This window comes from Phyllostomus hastatus, unplaced genomic scaffold (assembly GCF_019186645.2).
Source record: "Phyllostomus hastatus isolate PE091 unplaced genomic scaffold, TTU_PhHast_1.1 phas_scaffold_317, whole genome shotgun sequence".
Taxonomy (NCBI): domain Eukaryota; kingdom Metazoa; phylum Chordata; class Mammalia; order Chiroptera; family Phyllostomidae; genus Phyllostomus; species Phyllostomus hastatus.
The window spans coordinates 21775821-21797568 of record NW_025334023.1 but is presented as its reverse complement, the minus strand read 5'-3'; the positions used below and the strand labels follow the sequence as shown (position 1 = coordinate 21797568).

The 21748-nt window shown below is 36.7% G+C and overlaps 1 protein-coding gene and 1 pseudogene across 1 annotated transcript in view; one reads left to right on the top strand and one right to left on the bottom strand.

The window, feature by feature from the left end:
• The window catches only part of PGR (progesterone receptor), a 100254-nt gene that overhangs the window by 48059 nt on the left and 30447 nt on the right, over window positions 1-21748 (bottom strand). The window contains exon 3 of the mRNA XM_045818059.1: window positions 16631-16747. Coding sequence (XP_045674015.1) covers window positions 16631-16747 — 117 coding nt within the window. The remainder of the gene's footprint in view (window positions 1-16630; window positions 16748-21748) is intronic.
• Window positions 7658-15406, top strand: LOC123805307 (annotated as a pseudogene).

Here is a 21748-nt window from a genome sequence, read left to right as displayed (position 1 = left end):
ATACTTTCACTATATACCATGCTATGTAATATTAAAATTTATTCATGGCAATACTAGCATAATCCAAACATGATGATATTATATTATTAACATGAAAATGGACATATAGATCAACATACTACAATACAGGAATAAGAATATATACTAAATCCATATAGTATTTTAATATATGCTGAAAGTGGTTAGTGAGAGGGCATTTACTTGAGGTATATGAAGGGTACAGGGAAAGCAGAGAATATAAATCCTCAGGTCTATTTTTATAACAGAATGACAAAACACAGCCAGGTGAGGATCATATGACCACACTAATTACCTTATTCCTGTGACTTGATCTAAATTTGAGGGGCAACCCAGACAAGAGAAGGGTAATAAAAAGCTAGAAATTATTTTTATAGTTATTGATATTTGACTGAGCAAAGACATATGCATACAAACCCTTAATACCTTCTACCTTGCTTCTCTTTTTTCTTCTTAGAATTTATGATGTTCTATCATGTTAAAATATTTCATGTAAATATATTGTTTCTTTCATCAACTAAAATGTGAGTTCCTTAATGATATCACCAGCACCTTGTATATAGCAGTAATACTTAATTTTAATAAATCAATAGTTGCATATAGCAACAAAAACCTGTTTACCACAAGGACTCAAGGGCTATAATATGGCCTCCTATCTTATAACTTCCACCCCCTGAAAAATAGTAAGGAATTTAAGGGGAATTTTCCTTCAGAAAAAACACAATCCAAGGCAGAGTTTTCATAGGAGAATGGAGTTCACAGATGCCCTAATGTTGGGAACCGCCCTGACTGGTATCAGAGGCTGAAACCCCTGCCTATGCTAAAGCTAAGGGAACGCCCTTGGAACCGTAAGCCAGCAAGGAGACAAAAGCTTATCTCCCTGGCAGGAATGCTGTTTCTGCTGCTTTATTCATGACTGAACCCCAAAAAGCTTGGTCGGTTAGCCAAAGACGGGTAAGATTCCCCACAGGGGGAACGACCTAAGCCAGGCACGATCACTTTGGGAGGCCCCCCAAAAGAAGGACTTGGGGGGCTGCAGCAAAAGGGGGTGATGGACCCTCGCTCCTCGGCTTTGGTAAAGTCTGAGTTCTCATCATCTGGGAGAAAATCTCCTTATCTCTTGGTTGCCTTAGTTCCCTTGCTCCACCTAAGCCTGAAACAATGACAGGGTGGTACAGCTCGGTACTGAGAAGTGCAGATTTCCCCAGGGGTGATCAGGCCTAAGAAAGAACATGTAAATTACTGTGAAACCTTCTTTGTTTAGAATGCTCTCAGTTGAATGAGAAGGGTCTTAGGAGGAAGTTAGTTTGTTCCTCAGTCTTACAGCTCTTTGACCCCCAACTCAATAGACCAGCAGAGTTCTTTGTTTTCTGTAGTTTCTTACTTCCCCCTAATGAGTACTGTACTTTACCTGAATTATTACGCAAAATGATCCCAATAAAAGCAGGTATGGACGGTAAATCAGCGCGCTCCCCACTAGGGGGGGTGGCCATTTCGTCCCTACTTCCCCACAGAAACTAGCTTGTCTCTGTGCATGTGTTGTTTTTTCTCACGTGTGTTTCAGCGAGCCATCCACAGCGTTCCGTGGTCACTGCTGGCCGGTGACCCACGCGCAACAGCTGGCGCCCAACGTGGGGCAGCGATTCGGGACCACAGAGGTGGAACCCCGTTCGAGACCACTTGGAACCAGCGGCTACGAGCCATCACTGTGGACAACGCATCAACTTTGGGTGGATTTGCGCGCTAACAGCCCAGGTAAGGGCCAACGACCCCGTACTCTTTCTCGGGCATGTCGTAGGATGCGTTGAATTTTCAGGGAAGTAGGTCTTTCTTTTCTAGGTCGTTTCTCTCTTCGCGACCGCCTATAATTGGGTAAATAGTAATTTAATTCTCAAGTTTGGGGGAACAAACGATTTGCCTTGAAAAAAGTAATCAGGTGATTTGTTTTGGCCAATTAAAAATAAATAAAAGGAAGCTTTTTCTTTAAAAAAAAAGGAAAGGTAAACATAGGTTGTAACTTATCTAAAGGGCAAAAAGCTTTTCTGCGTATATTACAACAAGTTCTTAAAGAAGCAAAGTATAGGGTGAAAGAAAAGCATCTGGTTCAGCTTTTGCAATCTATAAGAAAATATTGTCCTTCTTTTCCTGATAGAGGGACATTAGACATTGATGTTTGGGAAAAAGTGGGTGAAAGGTTGAAATCTTTGCAAAACAGTGGTATATCTATTGGTGCACACACCTTTGTAACCTGGAGGCTTGTCAGGGATTCTCTCGAGTTCATTTGGGCAAAGAAAACAGAGCTAGATGATGAGGAATCTGATTCTGACAGTGAAACGGTGTGCAAATTGAGTGAGCAGATCACGGAGGCCCCACCTTCACCCCCACAGAGAAGGATGGATTTTGCTCTGTATCTGCTCTGAAAAGGAAATTGAGGATTCCAGGGAAGGTTGAAACTTCACACTCTAGGAATGTAAATGGGAAACTGTAAAGATAAATGGAAAAGTAAAAGTTTTAGGAAAGAAGTTATGTGATGTTAGTTAATAATTGAAGGTATAAGGCATGGAAATGCAATCTTGGTGAATATCACAAGGGGTATGAAAGAAAAATTAGAAGGTTTGTGAATGTTACAGAAAGTCTGTGGAAGTAAATGTTTTAAGAAAGAATTATGTGGTGTGTGTTAGTAATGGAAGGTATAAGGCATGAAGATACAATCTTGGTGGATATCAGAAAGTATATGAAAAAAAATAGAGAGTTTGTGAATGTTGCAGAAGGTCTGTGGAAGTGAAAGTTTTCAGAAGCATGGTAGATATCAGAAGGAAAAGGATTTTCCTTCACACTTTATATTTTTCTCCCTACCTGATCCCTCCAGAATTTGGCATTCTAAAGGAGTAAGTAATGACATAAGGTTTCTTTGCATAAATCTAACAAGACCAGTCGTTAATAGTGGTTATGATTTAATTGTGCCTTCCAACTCTTTCCAAATCTGTCATCTCCAGAATATGACCAGAAAATGAATGAATCCAAATGGCATTATAGCATTTAACAATGCACTGCTCTCCTTATGAGTCCAACAGTTTGTTAACACCCGGTTGCACCTATTGTTTAATCAATACTACTTTAGAATTAGTCCAACAGGCTCAAATAGATCAGGAGATCCTGACCCGCCTTTCTGCAGTTGAATCAGCACTGGACTGGATTGGCGAACGCTAGGACGCTCTCGTAACTCGTCAGCACCTAACCTGTGACCCTAGTTTCTCCAGACTGTGTGTCACACTGCTACAGTGGAATTCCAGCCAACATACTTGGACTGATACACAACATCGCTTGAGGGGAGCTTTCTCCACTAACTTAAAAGGACAAATTGATAAATTGCAGTTGGAGTGACATCAGCAGCTGCAGGACATTCAACGTTTAACCAAACAGGACATTTTTCGAGCCCTTAATGAAAATATTAATTGGCTGAATCCTAAAACATGGTTTGATGGAATTAATTTGAGAATTTGGGTTTTTGGAGCTGCTGGTTGTTTACTGATTGTAATATTGATTTGTGTACTTCGGTGTATTTGCAAATTGTTTTCCCAGGGTCGTATCAGAGACCAGCAAGTAGCCACCTTTATGGAACCCTTAGCAGTCCTAACTGAAAACAAGGGAGAAGGTATGAGAAACCACTCTGGCAGGTGTAAAATTAAAACTCAACACCCACGTAAGAAAGTAGGTGATGAGTCGGTGCGCAGAACTGCACCTGTTAAGAAATCCTCTCGTAAGAAGTCAGGCTTGAATTATGCTCAAACTGCCTTATAATTTGCCTTTCCTGATATCTATGTAATTTCTCCAAAAGATTGAAATGTAATCAGACCTATTACTTTTGTTTTTCCCTTAATATGTTTTCTTGCACTGAATTTAGAAATTTAGGTATTCACAACCCATAGAATTTAGTTTCTGCTTTATATTTCTATTATTGCCTTATGATGTATGTAGATGTTGCTTTTCTTCTGATTTGCATTCGAAAACAGCAAAAGTAGGTTTCACAGGCCTAACAACCACAATTGATTTTAAAAACTAAAAAAGGGGGATATGTTGGGAACCGCCCTGACTGGTATCAGAGGCTGAAACCCCTGCCTAGGCTAAAGCTAAGGGAACGCCCTTGGAACTGTAAGCCAGCAAGGAGACAAAAACTTATCTCCCTGGCAGGAATGCTGTTTCTGCTGCTTTATTCATGACTGAACCCCCAAAAGCTTGGTCGGTTAGCCAAAGACGGGTAAGATTCCCCACGGGGGAACGACCTAAGCCAGGCACGATCACTTTGGGAGGCCCCCCAAAAGAAGGACTTGGGGGCTGCAGCAAAAGGGGGTGATGGACCCTCGCTCCTCGGCTTTGGTAAAGTCTGAGTTCTCATCATCTGGGAGAAAATCTCCTTATCTCTTGGTTGCCTTAGTTCCCTTGCTCCACCTAAGCCTGAAACAATGACAGGGTGGTACAGCTCGGTACTGAGAAGTGCAGATTTCCCGGGGTGATCAGGCCTAAGAAAGAACTGTAAATTACTGTGAAACCTTCTTTGTTTAGAATGCTCTCAGTTGAATGAGAAGGGTCTTAGGAGGAAGTTAGTTTGTTCCTCAGTCTTACAGCTCTTTGACCCCAACTCAATAGACCGGCAGAGTTCTTTGTTTTCTGTAGTTTCTTACTTCCCCCTAATGAGTACTGTACTTTACCTGAATTATTACGCAAAATGATCCCAATAAAAGCAGGTATGGACGGTAAATCAGCGCGCTCCCCACTAGGGGGGGTGGCCATTTCGTCCCTACTTCCCCACAGAAACTAGCTTGTCTCTGTGCATGTGTTGTTTTTTCTCGCGTGTGTTTCGGCGAGCCATCCACAGCGTTCCGTGGTCACTGCTGGCCGGTGACCCACGTGCAACACCCTAAAATTTCAGTTGTTGACACCTTTCTACCAAAGCTACATTTATGCCCCCACCCACTGTTTCTCTCTCTTCCATACAAACCAAAGAGCTGGGATTACAAGTCTTCCAGCTCAAAATATAAAGTGATAATTAAACTAGGGAGGCATCTAAGGGAAACCAGCTGACAATTAGTCAAATAACAAGCCAAGGTAGAATTATATACACTTAAAAGTGTAATATGTAGCAAACATATTGAATGGAATTTAAGCAAAAATATTTTTAGAAAGATAAATACAAAAATCAAATAAATAAAAGTTGGAGGAAGAATATTTATAGGAAATGGACTTAAGCAATCCTTTCATTGTGTTTCAAAGATAAAGTAGCATCTAAGTTTTCTAAGTTTTAAGCAATCAGAGAAACACAAAATCAAATAAGAGTTGAAATAAATTATGAAACAAAATAAAATGAGAGATGGCCAAGAAAAATTAAAAAAATAAAAAATAGAGTCATTATAGATCCAAAAGCGTAATTCAGAAGAACATAAGAAGATAACTACAATTGCAAAAAACTAAACAAGTGACATGAAGTTCAGACTTTGAGGTTTTGAGAAAAATCACCAAATGGAGTATAAAGAATTAAAATTAAAGTGAGTAGAGAAAAGAAGACAGGTATGGAAGACAGAAAATAGAGACAACCTATAGGTTACTTCTGGGGGCTTTGAAAAAGGGAAGGAACATAAACAAGAAAATCTTTGAAGATAATATTGAGAGAATACTTTCCTAATTTGTAAGGAAAGTTACATTTTTAGGTCAAATAGGGATTGCTCTCTTTCAAGAAAAATTAATGGATTAAGATAGAGCTAAATTTTGATGAAGTTGCCAAAATTTGAAGATTAAGATACACATTTAGACAGAAGAAGCATATTATCTACAAATAAAAAATGTAGAATGTCAGGTTTCTTTTCAGTTACGTTATATGCTTAGAGACAATGGCATTGTATTTAGATTTGTTGAAAAGGGGTTCATACCACACATTTTCCACATTTTAATATAATTTTAATGAGTAGGAGGCAAAGGAACATAGTACACACAGTAAGCATCTTACTCTCACCAACCTTCCTCACATCACTTCTCCCTCCTCCCTCTATCCCATTCTAAGCAACACAAATCTACTTTTTGCCTTTGGTAGCTCAGATTGATAAATATCTTTTGTAACTTCAGCATGTTCTTAAGGTCATAGCCTCTATCCCAAATAGCTTACCAAAGCACTTCTAAAAATAAAAACAAATAGGATATTCCCCTCTAAGAGGAATAAAATGTCAATTGACACATATTTTTAATTATTCAGAAAATTTTTCTACCAAATGAAAACATACACCTTTTCTTTCAGATTATTTTCTCATGTGAAACATTGTTTGAAAGTATAGATATATACTATAACAATATTAAATAACTAATATGTTAATTGAATGCCTCTATTAGCAATAATTCTTCAAATTAATTTCAATGCCAGGATATCTGTATTTACTTTTCACTAGTTTCTACATATATTGAAAAAATTTTAGAAATATATTTTGCATTAATATTAAAACCTTTATTTTGCCAATGACTATTTGCGTAAATGACATCAAGACATAAAAGTTATTTTAAGCCACCACTTACTAAACCAAAGTACCAGGCATTGTGCTATATACTTTAGATGTATCATTTCTTTTACCCTTAAAAGAACTTTCATTACATGTTCTTAATAGGAAAGAAAATGGAGATGTGTAAAGGTTAAGGGGTGTATGTGAAGTCCCACAGCTTTTGGTGAAAGTTAAAATCAAAACTTACTTGTTCTGACTCTATACCCTTACTTGTTATTAAAATGCTATACCATCTCTTACAGTGGTGTTTTAATCTTTTTCTAACCTATTAATAGCAGTTAAATTTTTAAGGTGGAATTAATGTATTTTATTAAATTGGCATAAATTTTATATAAACTTCTCTTACTGGCAATGTACAAGATTAGGTAACTTATAAATCTCCTCCAGAACACCTAAAAATTATGGACAAAACATAAGCAACATCTTTTTAAATACATATCTCAAAGGTCAGCAAAATATCAGGAATCTAAAATGATGAACATCTCTAACCATTGACAATGGACATGAAAAGGAAGCACGTCTGTTTTATCTTTGACTCAACATGGGAAGCATCTTCTCTGTTCATTCTTACTTATAGGTCTCCATAACCTAGATTTTAGTCTGAAATTATTCTACCTGCAAGGTACTGGGAACCTAGAGGCAAAAAGTAAATATGAGAAGTGTCCCTACACTGATAAAAACCCTAAGGTATATGGAAAAATAAAATAAAACCTCTTTTTGGAGAGAAACTCCTTAAATTAAGTCCACTCAGTTTCCCAAAAAAAATTTAAACTTTGCAAAGCATGAGATTATAATCCAAAATGACAAAGGACACAATGAGTGAGAAGTAGCAGAAACAATAAACAGTGTGCTGAATTTGGCTCCTAGTGACTTGTAAAAAGTTATTAAGTATTCAGAAAATTTTAAAGACAGTTGTTAAACCACTGGTAGCCTGAAATTTGTATAAGGGAGTATTTATACTACAATCATTGACAAACCCTATAAATAAACAAAGTTTTTTTTTAATATCACCACATCACAATGGCACAACCAGATCCTGAGTTATGAGACTTTGGAATTATTTAATCCAACCACCCACTCATTTGCCTGAGACGGAAATGGAGACTGTACAAGTGGTATGTGCTTCTCCTTTGCTTCCTAAGTCCAGTAAACCAGAGTCTATTCTGCTTCCAAACAATAATAAAAATAAATATAATTTTTTTCAATTATGTTTGCAATTATTGAAGATATATGGTAATGAATAAAAACAAGAAAGGGAAATGGTATTAAAAAGAAATAGACAAATTTATGAAACAATCAAGTAGGATGTCCTAAAATGACCATCGGTAAAATGAAAGAATGGTGAACTGGAAGACAACTGAATTTATTCTGAATTTACACAGACTACAGCAAGACAGGTAATTTTCTGGGTAATATTAAATAGGATAAAGAGATACAGAAGATAAATGGGCTAGCCTAATAATGTCTCATAAGTCTTCGTGAGTAGAAAGAGGCAATGAGAAGGAGGCAATATTTCAACACTACTGGGATGGTTTTGATCCTCCTAGTATTTACGAAAAAATATAATCTCAGATTTAGGAATTATGATGATTTCCTAGTAGAAATAAAACTAAATTTATAACCAGTTACATTTAATAAAGTTAGAGAATTAAGTATGAAAACATTTTATACAAATATAGAGAGAATATTATCTCAAAAGAAACTATTAAACCTACAGGAGAGTTCTCAAAAAAAAAAAAAAGATACAAGCCAGAAATGCAGGTGTGGAGAAACAAAGTCAATTTAAAATTTTATGATCAGCAAAGTCATCATTGAAAAATGAGGTTTAAATAAAGGTATTTTCAGTGGAAAAAAAGAGTTTATTATTAACAGATTTCCATAGAAGGTACTCATAAAACAATTTATTTTGAAAGTTAGGAAACTGAATAAAAAGTTGAGAAGAAAAAAATCAAGCAAACAAATACATCAACATGTAGGTAAAACTATTGGACTGAATAAAATAATAATGTTTACTAATTCTGGATTGTGCTCTGAAATGAATGATGTTTATTTTGTCATGGCATTTCTACTATTTGTTTTTATTTCTGGTGAAAATATTTTATACTGGATGACATAAAGTCTCTAGGCAATAATGCTAGACCTGTTGAGTAGAAGCAAAGGAAGACTGTTATGTTGGATATTAAAATAAAAGTTTTATGGTAGCCAGAAGGCTCTCTGGGAATTGGATGAGGAAACAGAGGATAAAGATCAGCAGGCAGTTAAGGAATGGTACAAATCTTTTAACATTATGAGGGTCATAATAAGAATTGCTGTAGTTTGGGTGGATTTACAGGCAATTATCCCAACATTAGCTGTCCTAAATTATGTCTAGTTACATGTTACTACTTTGAATTAGCAAAAGGATGATGTTGCTGGGATCAGTCCATTGCGACTGTGCCCTAACAAACTCTATATATAGCACTAGCTTTAAGCAAGGAAGTGAGAATGAATACTCTAAGGAATATCCTTACTCAGGGTGAATGGGATGACATTTAGTCTGGACAATCAGTGATCAGAAAACAGTATTTGTCTGGCTGCAGGCTTTAATGCAGTGAACTGGCAGAGCAGTGTGGGCGGTACTGTCTATGGGGGATGCTGATTCAAAGGGGCTGGATAGAGAAAGAAATGCTCATAAGCAGAAGACTGTGAGAGGTCTAAGAAGGTAAGTGGCAGGTATCATTCACAGCAAGTCCTGCATTAAAGGGAGGGCAGATAATTTCAGTTTTTGTAGTAATTAATGGCAGAGAGTAAGCTTCTACTCTACGAAAAAAGGTGCTGTTGAGTATTCCAAATTCAAGAATTTTGGAATCCTTCAGAAAAGGAATTGAGGCTTTGTTGGTTTCAAGTATAGGAAGAGAAAAAAGAATTTACTACATAACAGCCCAAAAGTTATTCTCTTCACCAACTGAACTGGGGTTGAATCTAGATGTAGGAGGAGGTAGGAGAGAAACTAGCTTTCTCACATAACCTTTTACAGTTTGAGGGTAAGGCTCTCCACCAAAATAAAATAAAATAAAATAAAAAACAACCCTATAAAAATAGTCTCCAGCTTAAAAAAATGTCAGCGAACATAACTATGTGTTTAATCATTCCTTCATGTAGAAAGCTATTACTTTTGAAAGAGCTACTTACCTTTATAATAGTTTAGCATTTTTACCACAGAGCTGTATTCATTTCAAAAAAGTATTTTTTGTGAGTCATTATACAAAAATGAAAGAAGTTAGAGGTGGAACACTTAAAGTAGAAAATATATTACCATCTTCCAGGGTGTAACTATCTTTCATGCTCTGCATTGTATAGCCATGAACAAAATGCAAAAGTTCACTGTGACCGTGTGAGGGTGAGGGAAGTGATTCATTAAAAACAAGAATCACATGCAACTAAGAGACCAAACAGCTCAAACATAATTCTCATAATAAGAACAAAGCTGTTGAAGCCAGATTAAGAACCTGAAAAATCCATGTTGTGACACATCAAAAACATTGATAGTTTGACCTCTAATATTTTATCATAGTTTTCATTAAATGTTTTTCAGTGTTTTCTCTTGTTTCATCTTTTGTTATTTAAATGGTCTGTGCATCAGAAATGAGAAATCTGAGGAAGGTGTGACAAACAGGAAGGCAAGAAAAAAAGGAAGAAGGAACGGGGGAATAGGATGTGGGTTCCATTTTCAGTAATGTGTTTGATAGTAGTGAACACATATCATTTACTTGTTTGTGAAAAGACCTATGTTGGGGATGGACACTCTGAACTTTTTTACTTATATAGGAGTACACTATCAAAAACATTTAAGACCATTGTGCCAATAAATACATTGTGGCAATGGGTTATCCATATGGGGAATAAAATAAAGTTATATTCCTGCTTGTCCACATGAAAAAATACCACTTGTAGATAGATTAAGGACACATATGTGAAAAACAAACTTTTAACATTTTAGATGATTTTCAGTAGATTATCTGTCTGATTTCAGGGCGGAAAAAGATACACAGGAAAACTATTGACATGTGTGATTATATAAAAATTAGAAAAATAACATCATAAAGGAGGTAAAAAGTGAAGACATAGTCTTCATGTAACTAACAAAGACTCAGTAGGGAGTAAAAGGTAAGTTGTATGAATCATAAGAAAAACAACAACCCAGTTGAAAATGGCCAATGGATATGAATAGCCAATTCATGGAAGAGGAAGTATAAATGGTCAATAAATATATTAACAATATTTCCCTTACCAGTCATCAAGGACACAAAATTTTAAAAATATTAGATACAAATCTTATGCCCATTAAATTAGAAACATTTAAAGATCTGAAAATACCAAGTACAGGTGAGGATGCATCATAACAAGAAATCTAACACTGGAGGAAACAAATGCTTTGCAGAGTGATTTGGTGATTAGGTAACATTTAGTAAGGTTAATGAACCAGAAGTTCTCTTTCTAGATATATAACCTAGAGAACTTCTCAAACATATGCACAAAGATACAAGTACAAGAATGTTTATTGCAGCATGTTTTATGATTATGAAAAATTAGGAATAATATCCATTAACATAAGAAAGAAAACCACTGTGCAACATTCATAAAATGTATCACAAAGAAGTTAAAATGAAACCCTAGTTATATGTACATATACAAATAAATCTAAAAAAATATTGGGTGAAAAAAGCAAGATTAAAATGTATAGTTCAATACCATTTACATAAAGTTTGAAAACATTCAAAATAATATTTTATTACCTATGGATTCATACACATGACTTAAAAGTATGAAGATGTTGAACAATAATTTAGCTAAGTGATCTGAGAGGAAGAAATAAATCTAATGAGTTTAGGAAAAACATACCAGAAGCTTCAAAATATTTGTAATATCTTATTCCTTATAAAACTTAATAAAAATAAAATATTAAAAAGTGATCTGATGTTAAAATGTGAGTGATAGAGACATAGGTGTTTATTTTAAAAAATATTTTGGGTAGGCTTAATATATTTCCTAATTAAATAGTGCGGAAGTTTTTATATTACAGGGAATCACAAAAAAATAGTAGTTTTTAATAGTAGTTCTATTAAAACTTTTATATTATATGAATGGGTATATTTGGCTTAGGTTAGATTTCTAATTATAGTACACATCAATTCAAAAGGTGCTACATATCAAACATCTTAGATAACATGATGAACTCCATAAAGAATGATTGGTTGATTTAAAAATTGTCTCTACTGAAGCAGAGACCCTGCTGCCAATGATTTGTGAAATTAGTGTGAATAAAATTGTTCATAAAATGTGAGAGTAGAAATGCAATTCTTCCAAATCAATATACCTTTATATTTGTGCTTAACTAAATTAATATATTAATAAATTAAAAAAATATAAGTCAACATTTGACTGTTTCATCTACATCCCCAGAAATTTATGTATTCATTCAGCTAGGACACATTTGTATCTTCTAGTGGGAAAAATGGGGTGGGGGCTTGCTCTATGGTCCAATTAGCCTGGGAAAGTCTTTGTTTACATCTGTTAGTCCAATTTTAATTATTGATAGTGCTCCCTTTCATTTCAGCAGTGTCCTGGTTGGGATGATAAATTTTATGGTCCTCAGCCATAAAAGGAGGTTCACTGACTGAAAGAAATTATGCAGGGGTGGGGGGAATCCATAATATTTCAGGAGAACTGGGCTTCAGGATGGTACCATGGGACCTTGGGAAAGTGATGGGAAAACAGTGAAATTAAGGACAGTGACTGGGCAGTGATAGCTATCTGATCACATTTCTCCCTATTTTTCCTTCTAATTCTGAGGCTGGGGCTATTTAGCCCTGAATTAAATTCTGCCCTACAATGGAACCAGTTCTGCCCTTACACAGAAGAAATAAGAAAACTGACATAAATTAAAACAGATTTGCACCATGTGCTCTTGCTGGCAACCTTGCTCTGATGTTACTTTAGTCCATACCCCTGGAATTAAATCCATCCCTTTTATCCCAGTTCCGAGTTTTCTCCAAAGCCCTCTTCTTCTTATTACCCTGTTTCTTACTGAATGCTTGTCTTGCTGCTAGCCAGATCCAAGTCTCTCTTCTGAATGAAACTGTGTCTCAGTGTGGGGAGTTTCATCATTCTACTTTGCTTATTTCCAATCACTTTTCCACTCCAATAGTATGATGATTACAATAAATGCAATTAGGGAATGAAAGACTACTTCAAGAGCTAGCACTCAAAAACAAACAAGCAAACAAGCAAAATATAACACGAGACATTGAAATTAAGAACAAGCTGACAGTAACCAGAGGGGAGGTTGGAGGGGATAATGGTGCATGGGGGGAAGGAGAAGAGTTTTCAGAAACATGTATAAAGGACACATGGACAAAACCAGAGGGGTAGGATAAAGGGTGGGAGGTAGGGATGGCTGGGGTGGGGGGAGTGGTGGGGTGGTGGGGAATGGAGACAACTGTACTTGAACAACAATAAAAAACAACTTATAAAAATGAGCACAGTTTCTCTGAATGAAAAACACTACTTTAGATCACTACTGTTTTCCTTCTCCAAATACTCTTTCTGCATCCTGGAAATTACTATAGAAGGAAAAACTTCACACCATATTTCAAGCTCACTATGTATTCTAGAACTTGACACAGAAACATGCACAAAAAGACCTGAAAGAGGGCTTGGATAGTGCAGTGCATTTGCCTTTAAAAGAACTGGACTGCCTCACTAAATTTTCAAAACTGCCTCACCCTGCAAGAAGTGAAAGTCTAAGTGCTGGAGCCCAGATAGAGCAGTCATCGCTGTACTTTCAGGACCTTCAGGAAGGTAGTGAGAAAGCAGTGGTGGGAATGACATGCAAACATATGGAATATCTGCTGTCTAAATTGTTGAAATCAGGCTACTTTGAAAATATTCTAGTTCCAAAAAAATGCTCAGGAAAAACAAGTATCATTGCAGGAAGAAGTGCTGATAAAATTACAGAAGAAAGCAATTATCGAAGATGAATATGTCAAAGAGGCAGCATCTCTTATGGAACTTGCATTGCCAGAGACACGACCATAGGAGTTTCTTAACAGGTGCTACATAACAGAAGTAGATGATTCAAGCAAACAGGATAGAGAGCAATATTGAAAAGCAGATTATTTTAGAAAACCAAATACCCCCAAATGTTGGGATATGCTTACTGAACCAGATGGTGAGGAGAAGAAACAGAACCCTTCAAGTCCTGGGAGACCTCTCTCAAGCACAGGGAGCTAGGAAAGCCTGCATTTTCCTTAGAACAGAGAAAACAAGAGATTGTAAAACTCAGGTCCATTCTGCGTTAAGAGATGTCTCTAAACCCAAACAAACTCCTAGCTAGTGGGAGCAAGAAATCCCTAAATTGCAAAGCAGGATACATTCAAGAGGAACAAAAGAAACAGGAGATTGTGATGTCTTGGCCAGTTCAGCTGGAGAAAGAACAGGATCCAAAGAAGTGAACCACAAAGTCTTAGACACTGCCTCTGCAGAGTGAACAGGACATCAGCAAGGCAGGCACCACTCCCATGTGTGAAGAACAGGATTCAAGAGAGCCAAAGACTCCTAAATCCTGAGAAAATAGTGTTGATAATCAAAATCACCCCTTTATACCACAACCCCAAATTTCTCCAAAGTCCTGGGGGTTAGCTGCAGGAAACCTCATACCAAACCCAAAGATATGCCTAAGCCTATGCATCAGCCTATAGGTTCTTCCTCTACCCTTTTGAAGGATCCAGTATTGAGGAAAGAAAAACTGCAGGATCTGATGACCCAGATTCAAGGAACATATAACTTTATGCAATATTCTATTCTAGATTTTGACAAACCTTCAAATGCAAGTCCATCATCACAGCTACCTTCAACTACTCCAGGTAGCCCAGTAGCATCTACAGAATGCAATCTATCTAGTCAATGGGATTTTCTTTAAGAGGCATTATAGGCTGTTTTTTCTCCAGTTACTTGTAGCTCAAATGCTTATTTGGTTACTACCAATCAGGCTTCTTCAGGATCTGAAACAGAGTTTATGACCTCAGAGGCTCCTGAGGCAGCAGTTCCCCCAAGCAAGCAACCATCTTCCCTCGCTTCTCCAAACCCTCCCATGTCAAAGGGCCCTGGACAGAGCTTCTGGTCACCTCCAGCAAGTAGCAGTAACTATTAACACAATGTCCTTTCAAGCCACACAGACAGTATTTAATGCTAGTGAACCTTTGTCACCATGGAAAGAACGAGAAATAAAAGAGTCCTACTATTCACCTGGCTACAATCAAAGTTTTACTACAGCAAAGTACACAGACACCGCTCCAACACCAACGGCCAGCTATATATGTACAACAAACTGTTATTTCTTAACACAGTGCAAGTTATCCTCATAGAACTATTCATCTAAACAATGGTATCCTTGCCTTTTACCCAGCACAGACAAAAGTATTTCCCAGACCCTCTCAACTATTTAGCAATAGCCAAGGATCTGTTAGAAGATGTGCTTGTGGTAGGAGATTACTAACTAATACATATTGGTCCCCTGGTGGCTATAAAGGTTTTGGTACTAATAAAAGACCTCCTTCAGTTTCCAATGGAAATTATAGCCAGCTACAATTCCAAACTAGAGTACCTGGAACACCTTATGCTTAAAGAAAAATAGTCACCAGCAGTGTTACAGGTGAAGAGGGACATCTAGTGGTCCATGGGCAAATTCAAGAGCAGGGTGGGGTGGTTCTGTTCAGGAGAGCAGCCCAGAGAGATACAATGAAACCTTTAACTCTTGGAAACAACAGAACTTTCAGGCTTCATTTCTTGCTGTTCCCATTAAATAATTGAAACACTACCATTGAAATCCATTTTTTTTCCAGATACTCAGATTTCCATTGTAAATACCTTCCTCCTTTTCCACTTATGAAGTTTCTATTCATTCTTTGAGAACCTCCTTTCTGAAGTTTTTGCAAACTCCCCCAGATAAAAATGATTTTTTCCTTTTCTCTGTTTGCTAACCATGTATGGTACCTCTCTTAAGTCACTTACTCTTCTGTTATATAATTATTTTATTAGGGATTAGACTGTACCATACTCAAGGGCAGCAGGGACTGAAAGAACTAAGCAAGTGCTTAACTCTGTGGGCACTCAAAAATATTGGTCTAATGCATGCCTTCCCAGAAGGTAACACAGAACACTTATAGTGCATTAGCTGTTTTTAGGTGGTATGTTGAATATGTGTTTAAATAGTTATAAGTTTTAAAAATGTATTTTAGAAAAACTGTAACTACCACATCAAACTCAGGATTTCAAAAATATTATTGCTTAGGAAATAGCTAAATGAAATGAATACTATATTAATCAGAAAAAAGAAGTGTTCAGGAGTGACTCCCTTCCCTGACATTCCCTATTAATTCACTCTGGTTACCATTTTCCACAGTGCTTATTATGCTCTGACATGTATATTTATTGTCCTTCACCCCCTCCCCCAGAATGTAGGCTCCACAAGGGCAAGGATTTGGTCCATTTTGTTTCATGCTATACTCCAGAACTTAAAATAGTACTTGGTAAGTGTAAGTGTTCAACATACAGTTATATAAAGAGGACAGGGGAGGGACTGATGGAGAATGAGAGGGATGGAGACTGATGTACTGGACCAATTCACAGAATCAGTTTTTAGTCTGGGAGGAAATTCAGTGTTCTCATTTTACCTGTAAGGAGACTGATGCCCAGAATAATGGGTTAGTGACTTACTCAGGGTTACATATGCAATGCGTGCAGAACTAAGACTCTAACTCATGTCACTTAATGAAAGGTTAGTGGACACTCCATAACATTTACTTATAGGCAACAGAGATAAAAGGAGGTTTATTACTTCTCCTAACAGACCTTAACATGCTGAGAATCTATAAAGTTCATGGGATAGTATTGGTTGCTTCATTCAGAAACCAATAATCAACACAGAAAAGCAAAGTAAGAACAAAGATAAATGAGAAAATTAGGATTTTCTGACCCACTATTTTATAGTGTAAATATAAGTATATTTTTAATGAAAACAGCAGTGTTACCTCCAAGGACCATGCCAGCTTGACAGCACTTTCTAAGGCGACATGCTGGGCAGTTTTTTCTGCGGATTTTATCAACGATGCAGTCATTTCTTCCAGCACATAGATAATTGTGCTGCCCTAAAATATAAAATGGTAAAATTATTTACAATATCTAAAGATCAATGGAAACTTTATGCAATGGCAACGGACAAACAGGACAGGTACACATCAGCAGCTACACGACTGGTCTCAGCCAGCCTCTTGCCTGATGTAACTGAATGTTATTAATGCTCGACACTTGCTCAGTACTGTCCCCGTGTCTTCAGGAGCCTCTCTGAGGTGCACACAGCTTAGAAATCAATTTCAGGGCACCTTTAAACATCTTTAAAAATATGATCTCACTCACATGTGGGGTTAAAGCTGAAACTCGGAGACACAGATAGACGGTAATATGGTGGTTACCAGAGGGAGGGGGTGGGGTGGTAGAGGGTAAAGGGGGCCAAATATATGGTGTCAGAAGATGATTTGACTTTGGGTGGTGGGCACACAATGCAATATGTAGGTCATGTATCATTGTAATGTATACTTGAAATGTATATGACCATATTAACCAATGTCACACCAATAAATTTAATTTAAAAATCTTTTTATCCAAGATTTGTGTATCTTCTTAATGGCATCAGCATCAGAATGCCTTTAGACCTTTCTGCCATTTCAAGTTGCTGATAACCAGTAGTTATACAATACAAAATAGTCATTGCTTGCGTCATGTTAAGTATCCTGAATCCATCCTTCCTTCCTTCCTCCCTCCCTCCCTCCTTTCCTCCGTCCCTCTCTTTCTTTCATCAGTCATCTAGACCCTACACTGGTTCTAACAAGAGGAGAGAACAGAAAATAGGAAACAAGATTTTCCATCCTATATAAAGAACAAGCTTAAATAAATAGTGCTCATGGATATAATTATTGTTTGAAACAATGCTGTCCTATTCTCTACTCCTAGGTCACAAATATACTGGGAGAAACAAAGCCTGAAATACCACCAGCTGGAATGCCACAGACTTTTCTCATTTCTACTTCTTAAATGATTTATAATAGCATCTTCAATGTTTCAGAGAAAGAGTACCCCTTTACTAGGGCTCTTAACCTGTGTTCCTGAAACCATTCCTTCCTGCCTGCTTCCAAATTTTCTCCCACCAACTTCCCCCTTGCTCTTTCAAAATCTTTAATCTCTTCTTCTCCAGTGATGTCTCACTTTCCCCTCAAGTTTTCCCATTCCAAACACTTCAGCATCAAATTGACAGAGAGAGAGAAAGAGACAGAGAGAGAGAGAAGGAATTCTGTCTCATTTTAAATTCTCCCTGACTCTATCCCTCCCTTTGTCATCAAAGTTATTGAAAAAGTCATCTTCATCTTCACTTGCATTCTCTAATCATCCAACTGTCATTACTTCTCAGCATACTGAGAGGTTTATAAAGTAGCCGATGTTCACTGTCGTTATAAAGTGGCTTAACTTCATCAAAGATTTCTTCATTCCTAAATACTGTGGATTCTTTCTTAACATTCTGTGTAACTTGCCACTGGCAATTTCCCTCCATGCCTTACTCCCTGCTTTGTTTTTTGGGGAAGGACTCTCATGACTCTTCATACATCTTTCCAAAAGTCCCTTTTAAGTTCCCTTTGCCAATCCCTCTTCTTTGCCAATTCTTTTTATTTTATTTTATTTTAATTGATGTTCAAGTACAGCAACAATTCTTTATATGGTGTATTTTACTGTACACACTGTGTTGGTAGTTTCATTATCTTCTCATGGCTCCAAAATCTCATCCTGAGCTTTGATCTTCCAACCATCTCTCTGTAGGTAGCTCAAACTTTGTGTACAGCAATTATAATTTTTTAAATTTAATATATTGTATTATGAGAAAAATTTTGTAACATGTTAAGGAAATTCAAAACAGAAAATCATTTGTAATCTCATTATTGTGACTATTTTTATTTTCATGTTTCCTCCCAATCTGTCTATATAGACCTACAATGGACATAATATCTATCTGTTAATATTTGTTAAGTGAATTATATATAATTTACAAAATCCTTATTCATTCAGCAAGTATTTATTATTTATCAAATATGTCCCAACACTATTTTCCAAATAATGCCTTTTCCCTACTTAATTGAAATGATACTTTAAATGCTGATACTGAATGTTGAAGAGCAGTTACTAAATTCAGACTGTTTTTTGAAAGCTCAGATGCACAGCTTACATCCATAAAATAGCAATAACAATAGCAACAGACAATTATTAAGCACTTTGTATGTGTTAGGCACCATTATCAGCTATTTGTATACATTAACTTATTTAATTATCACAGTGACCTTGCAGAGTATTACAGTCCCATTTCATAGAAACTTAACTGAGGCACCAAGAAGTTAAATAATATGCCTAAGACCACAAATTTTAGCTTAATTAACCTGATAAGTAGTATAGGAATTAAGAGTATGAAACAATATTACTTAAGTTCAAATTTCAACCCCACTATTTTTTAGTTGGGTGATCTTTGTTTTCCTTTCACTAAGTGAAATAAAGACAATATTAGTTCCTACGGTTGCATCAAAGGATTATAGGAGCTCATGTAAGAGTTTAGAATAGTCTGGTGTATAGCAAGTAATTAATGAATGTCTACTATAATTATAATTATTATCTCATCACTGAATCCCAAATATGGTTAGATGTATCCTAAATACAGCCCCCCAAAATCTATACCTAGTCAGGTTATTCAGTTTTCAAGGCAACTGAAAGACATTTTCAAATATGCAGAAAATCAAGAAATAAGGTCCTGTTATACTCTTCCTAAAGAGGTTTTGAAAGATGTAACCTAGCCAACAACAGGTGAGTACAATAGAGAATGTATAAGGGAGAAAGTCTGGTATGAAAGAATTAGAAATGGGTTGCATATAAATTTAAACACATGCAGATGCTCTTTGACTCACAATGAGGTTACACTAATCCCACAGAAAGTTGAAAATATAGTTAAGCCAAAAATAGAGTGGTACCTTGGTACTCGTCATTAATTTGTTCTGGAACTCATGATGCGTGCTGAAACTGACAAGTACTGAGCAAGTAAGGAGTGATGAAGCATTTTCTCCTGCAGGGTGGTATCGTGATTCACAGGCTCTAGCAAGTGCGATGAGTCCTGAGCAAGAACTGAGTGCTGAAACGTATTTTTTCTCATCAAAACTCGACAACTACAAGGTTTGATGAGTTCTGGAGCTGACAAGTACTGAGGTATAACTGAACATTTAATACATTTAACCTACCTAACACTTAGCTTAGCCTAGCCTCCTTGAATGTGCTCAAAACACTTACATTAGCCTACAGGTGGGCAAAATCATTTACCATAAAGTCTATTTTATAATGAAGTGTTGAATATTTTATGTAATTTATTGTGTATATTGCTTTTATACCATTGTAAAGTCAAAAAATGGTAACTGGAATTTAAAGTTCATGAAGGACTGGGATCTGTGACCTTGGGCCCACTAGGAGAAAGGCATGTGAACTGAATTCTGCATAAAGTGGGGCATCTCAAAATGCTGTCTTAAGCATGAAAGCAGTGTTAGAAAACATTACCAAGATATGCCAATGAAGCCAGAAATAAGCCTAAAACTTTGGGTGGGGAAAAGAGTCATCCATGACTGAAAACAAAACATAAACTTTGGCTTTTATGGGAGGTAAATTTTCACTGCTGCAGGGCATATGAACTTGTGCCAAAGAACATGAGAGACCCGTCCAGAAAAAGTTCAGCTATTGTTAGTGTAACAAGGACGGTTTGCATGACTTCTGTGTAACCTGGCAGCCAAGGAGAGTGGACTGGAATGCACGTATGTGAACAATGATGACTTCGCTGTGCTAGTCAGTGGGGGCAGTAGAAACCATTGAGTGAGTGTGTGGTACTGTGTGGCCATAGCATTCAAAATGACTTAGCAAGTAAAACAACAAATCTGCATCAAATTTTCTGCAGAAACTATTCCTCCACAGAAACTATTCATATGATTCAGAAGGCCACAGCTATGAGAACTGGTGATTGGCAACTTCACCACAACAACACACCCACTCATGCATCACATCTTGTGTAGTGTTTTGGTGAAACATCACATCACTCAGGTGACTCAGCCCCGCTATAGCCCAGATTTGGCACCCTGTGATTTCTGGCTTTTCCCCAAACTAAAATCACCTTTGAAAGGGAAGAGATTTCAGACTGTTAATGAGATTCAGGAAAATATGACAGGGCAACAGATAGTGACTGGGAGAACTGTGTGAGACTTTTAAGGGGACTGAGGTGTCATTGTCTAGGTACAATGTTTCTTGTATTTTGCATCTTCTTCAATAAATGTCTCTATTTTTCATATTACATGGCTGGATACCTTCTGAACAGACCTCATATACTGTTCTAGGGCCATTGACATTTCCAGGTTTCTGGAGGGATCGAATGCAAAACTCATGTAGAGGGACAAGTATGCACATATAGAGAAAAAAAGATTTGTACAAGAATATTTATAGAAATGGTGTTCAAAATAACCCAAAACAGAAAAAAAATACAAATGATCATCTGTAGCATAATATAAACAAACTCCTTTATTTATTAAATACATTGTTATACAGGAATTTGAATAAATGTCTCACCCATGCAAAAAAGTGGATGAATTCCTGTTTAAAATAAGTAGACATAGAAAAATACTATATGATTCCATTAAAATAAAGTTACAAAATACTCAAAACCATTTATGATATTAGAAGTTGGGATGGTAGTAACTTGGGGAGTGATTGGAAGAGGTGCAAGGGAACTTTTGGGAAGCTCCTAATTTTTAAATTTTGTGACCTAGGTGATAATAGAAATATGGTTTCATTTACTGAGTGACAATTCATTAAGTTCTATACTTTTAATTTGAGCACATTTCTAAAAATACTTGTGTCAATGAAAGTTTCTACCTTTCTGTTTTAAAATGGTTCTGCCCACAAGGGCAGCCTAGAGGGCACTGCAATCCAACATAGGCACTCTGGGTAGGGCCGACCACTGCAGGTCCAGGGGATGAGGGCCAGAGTCAGAAATTTCCAGAGAGAAAAGAGGTATCACCTGCATTACC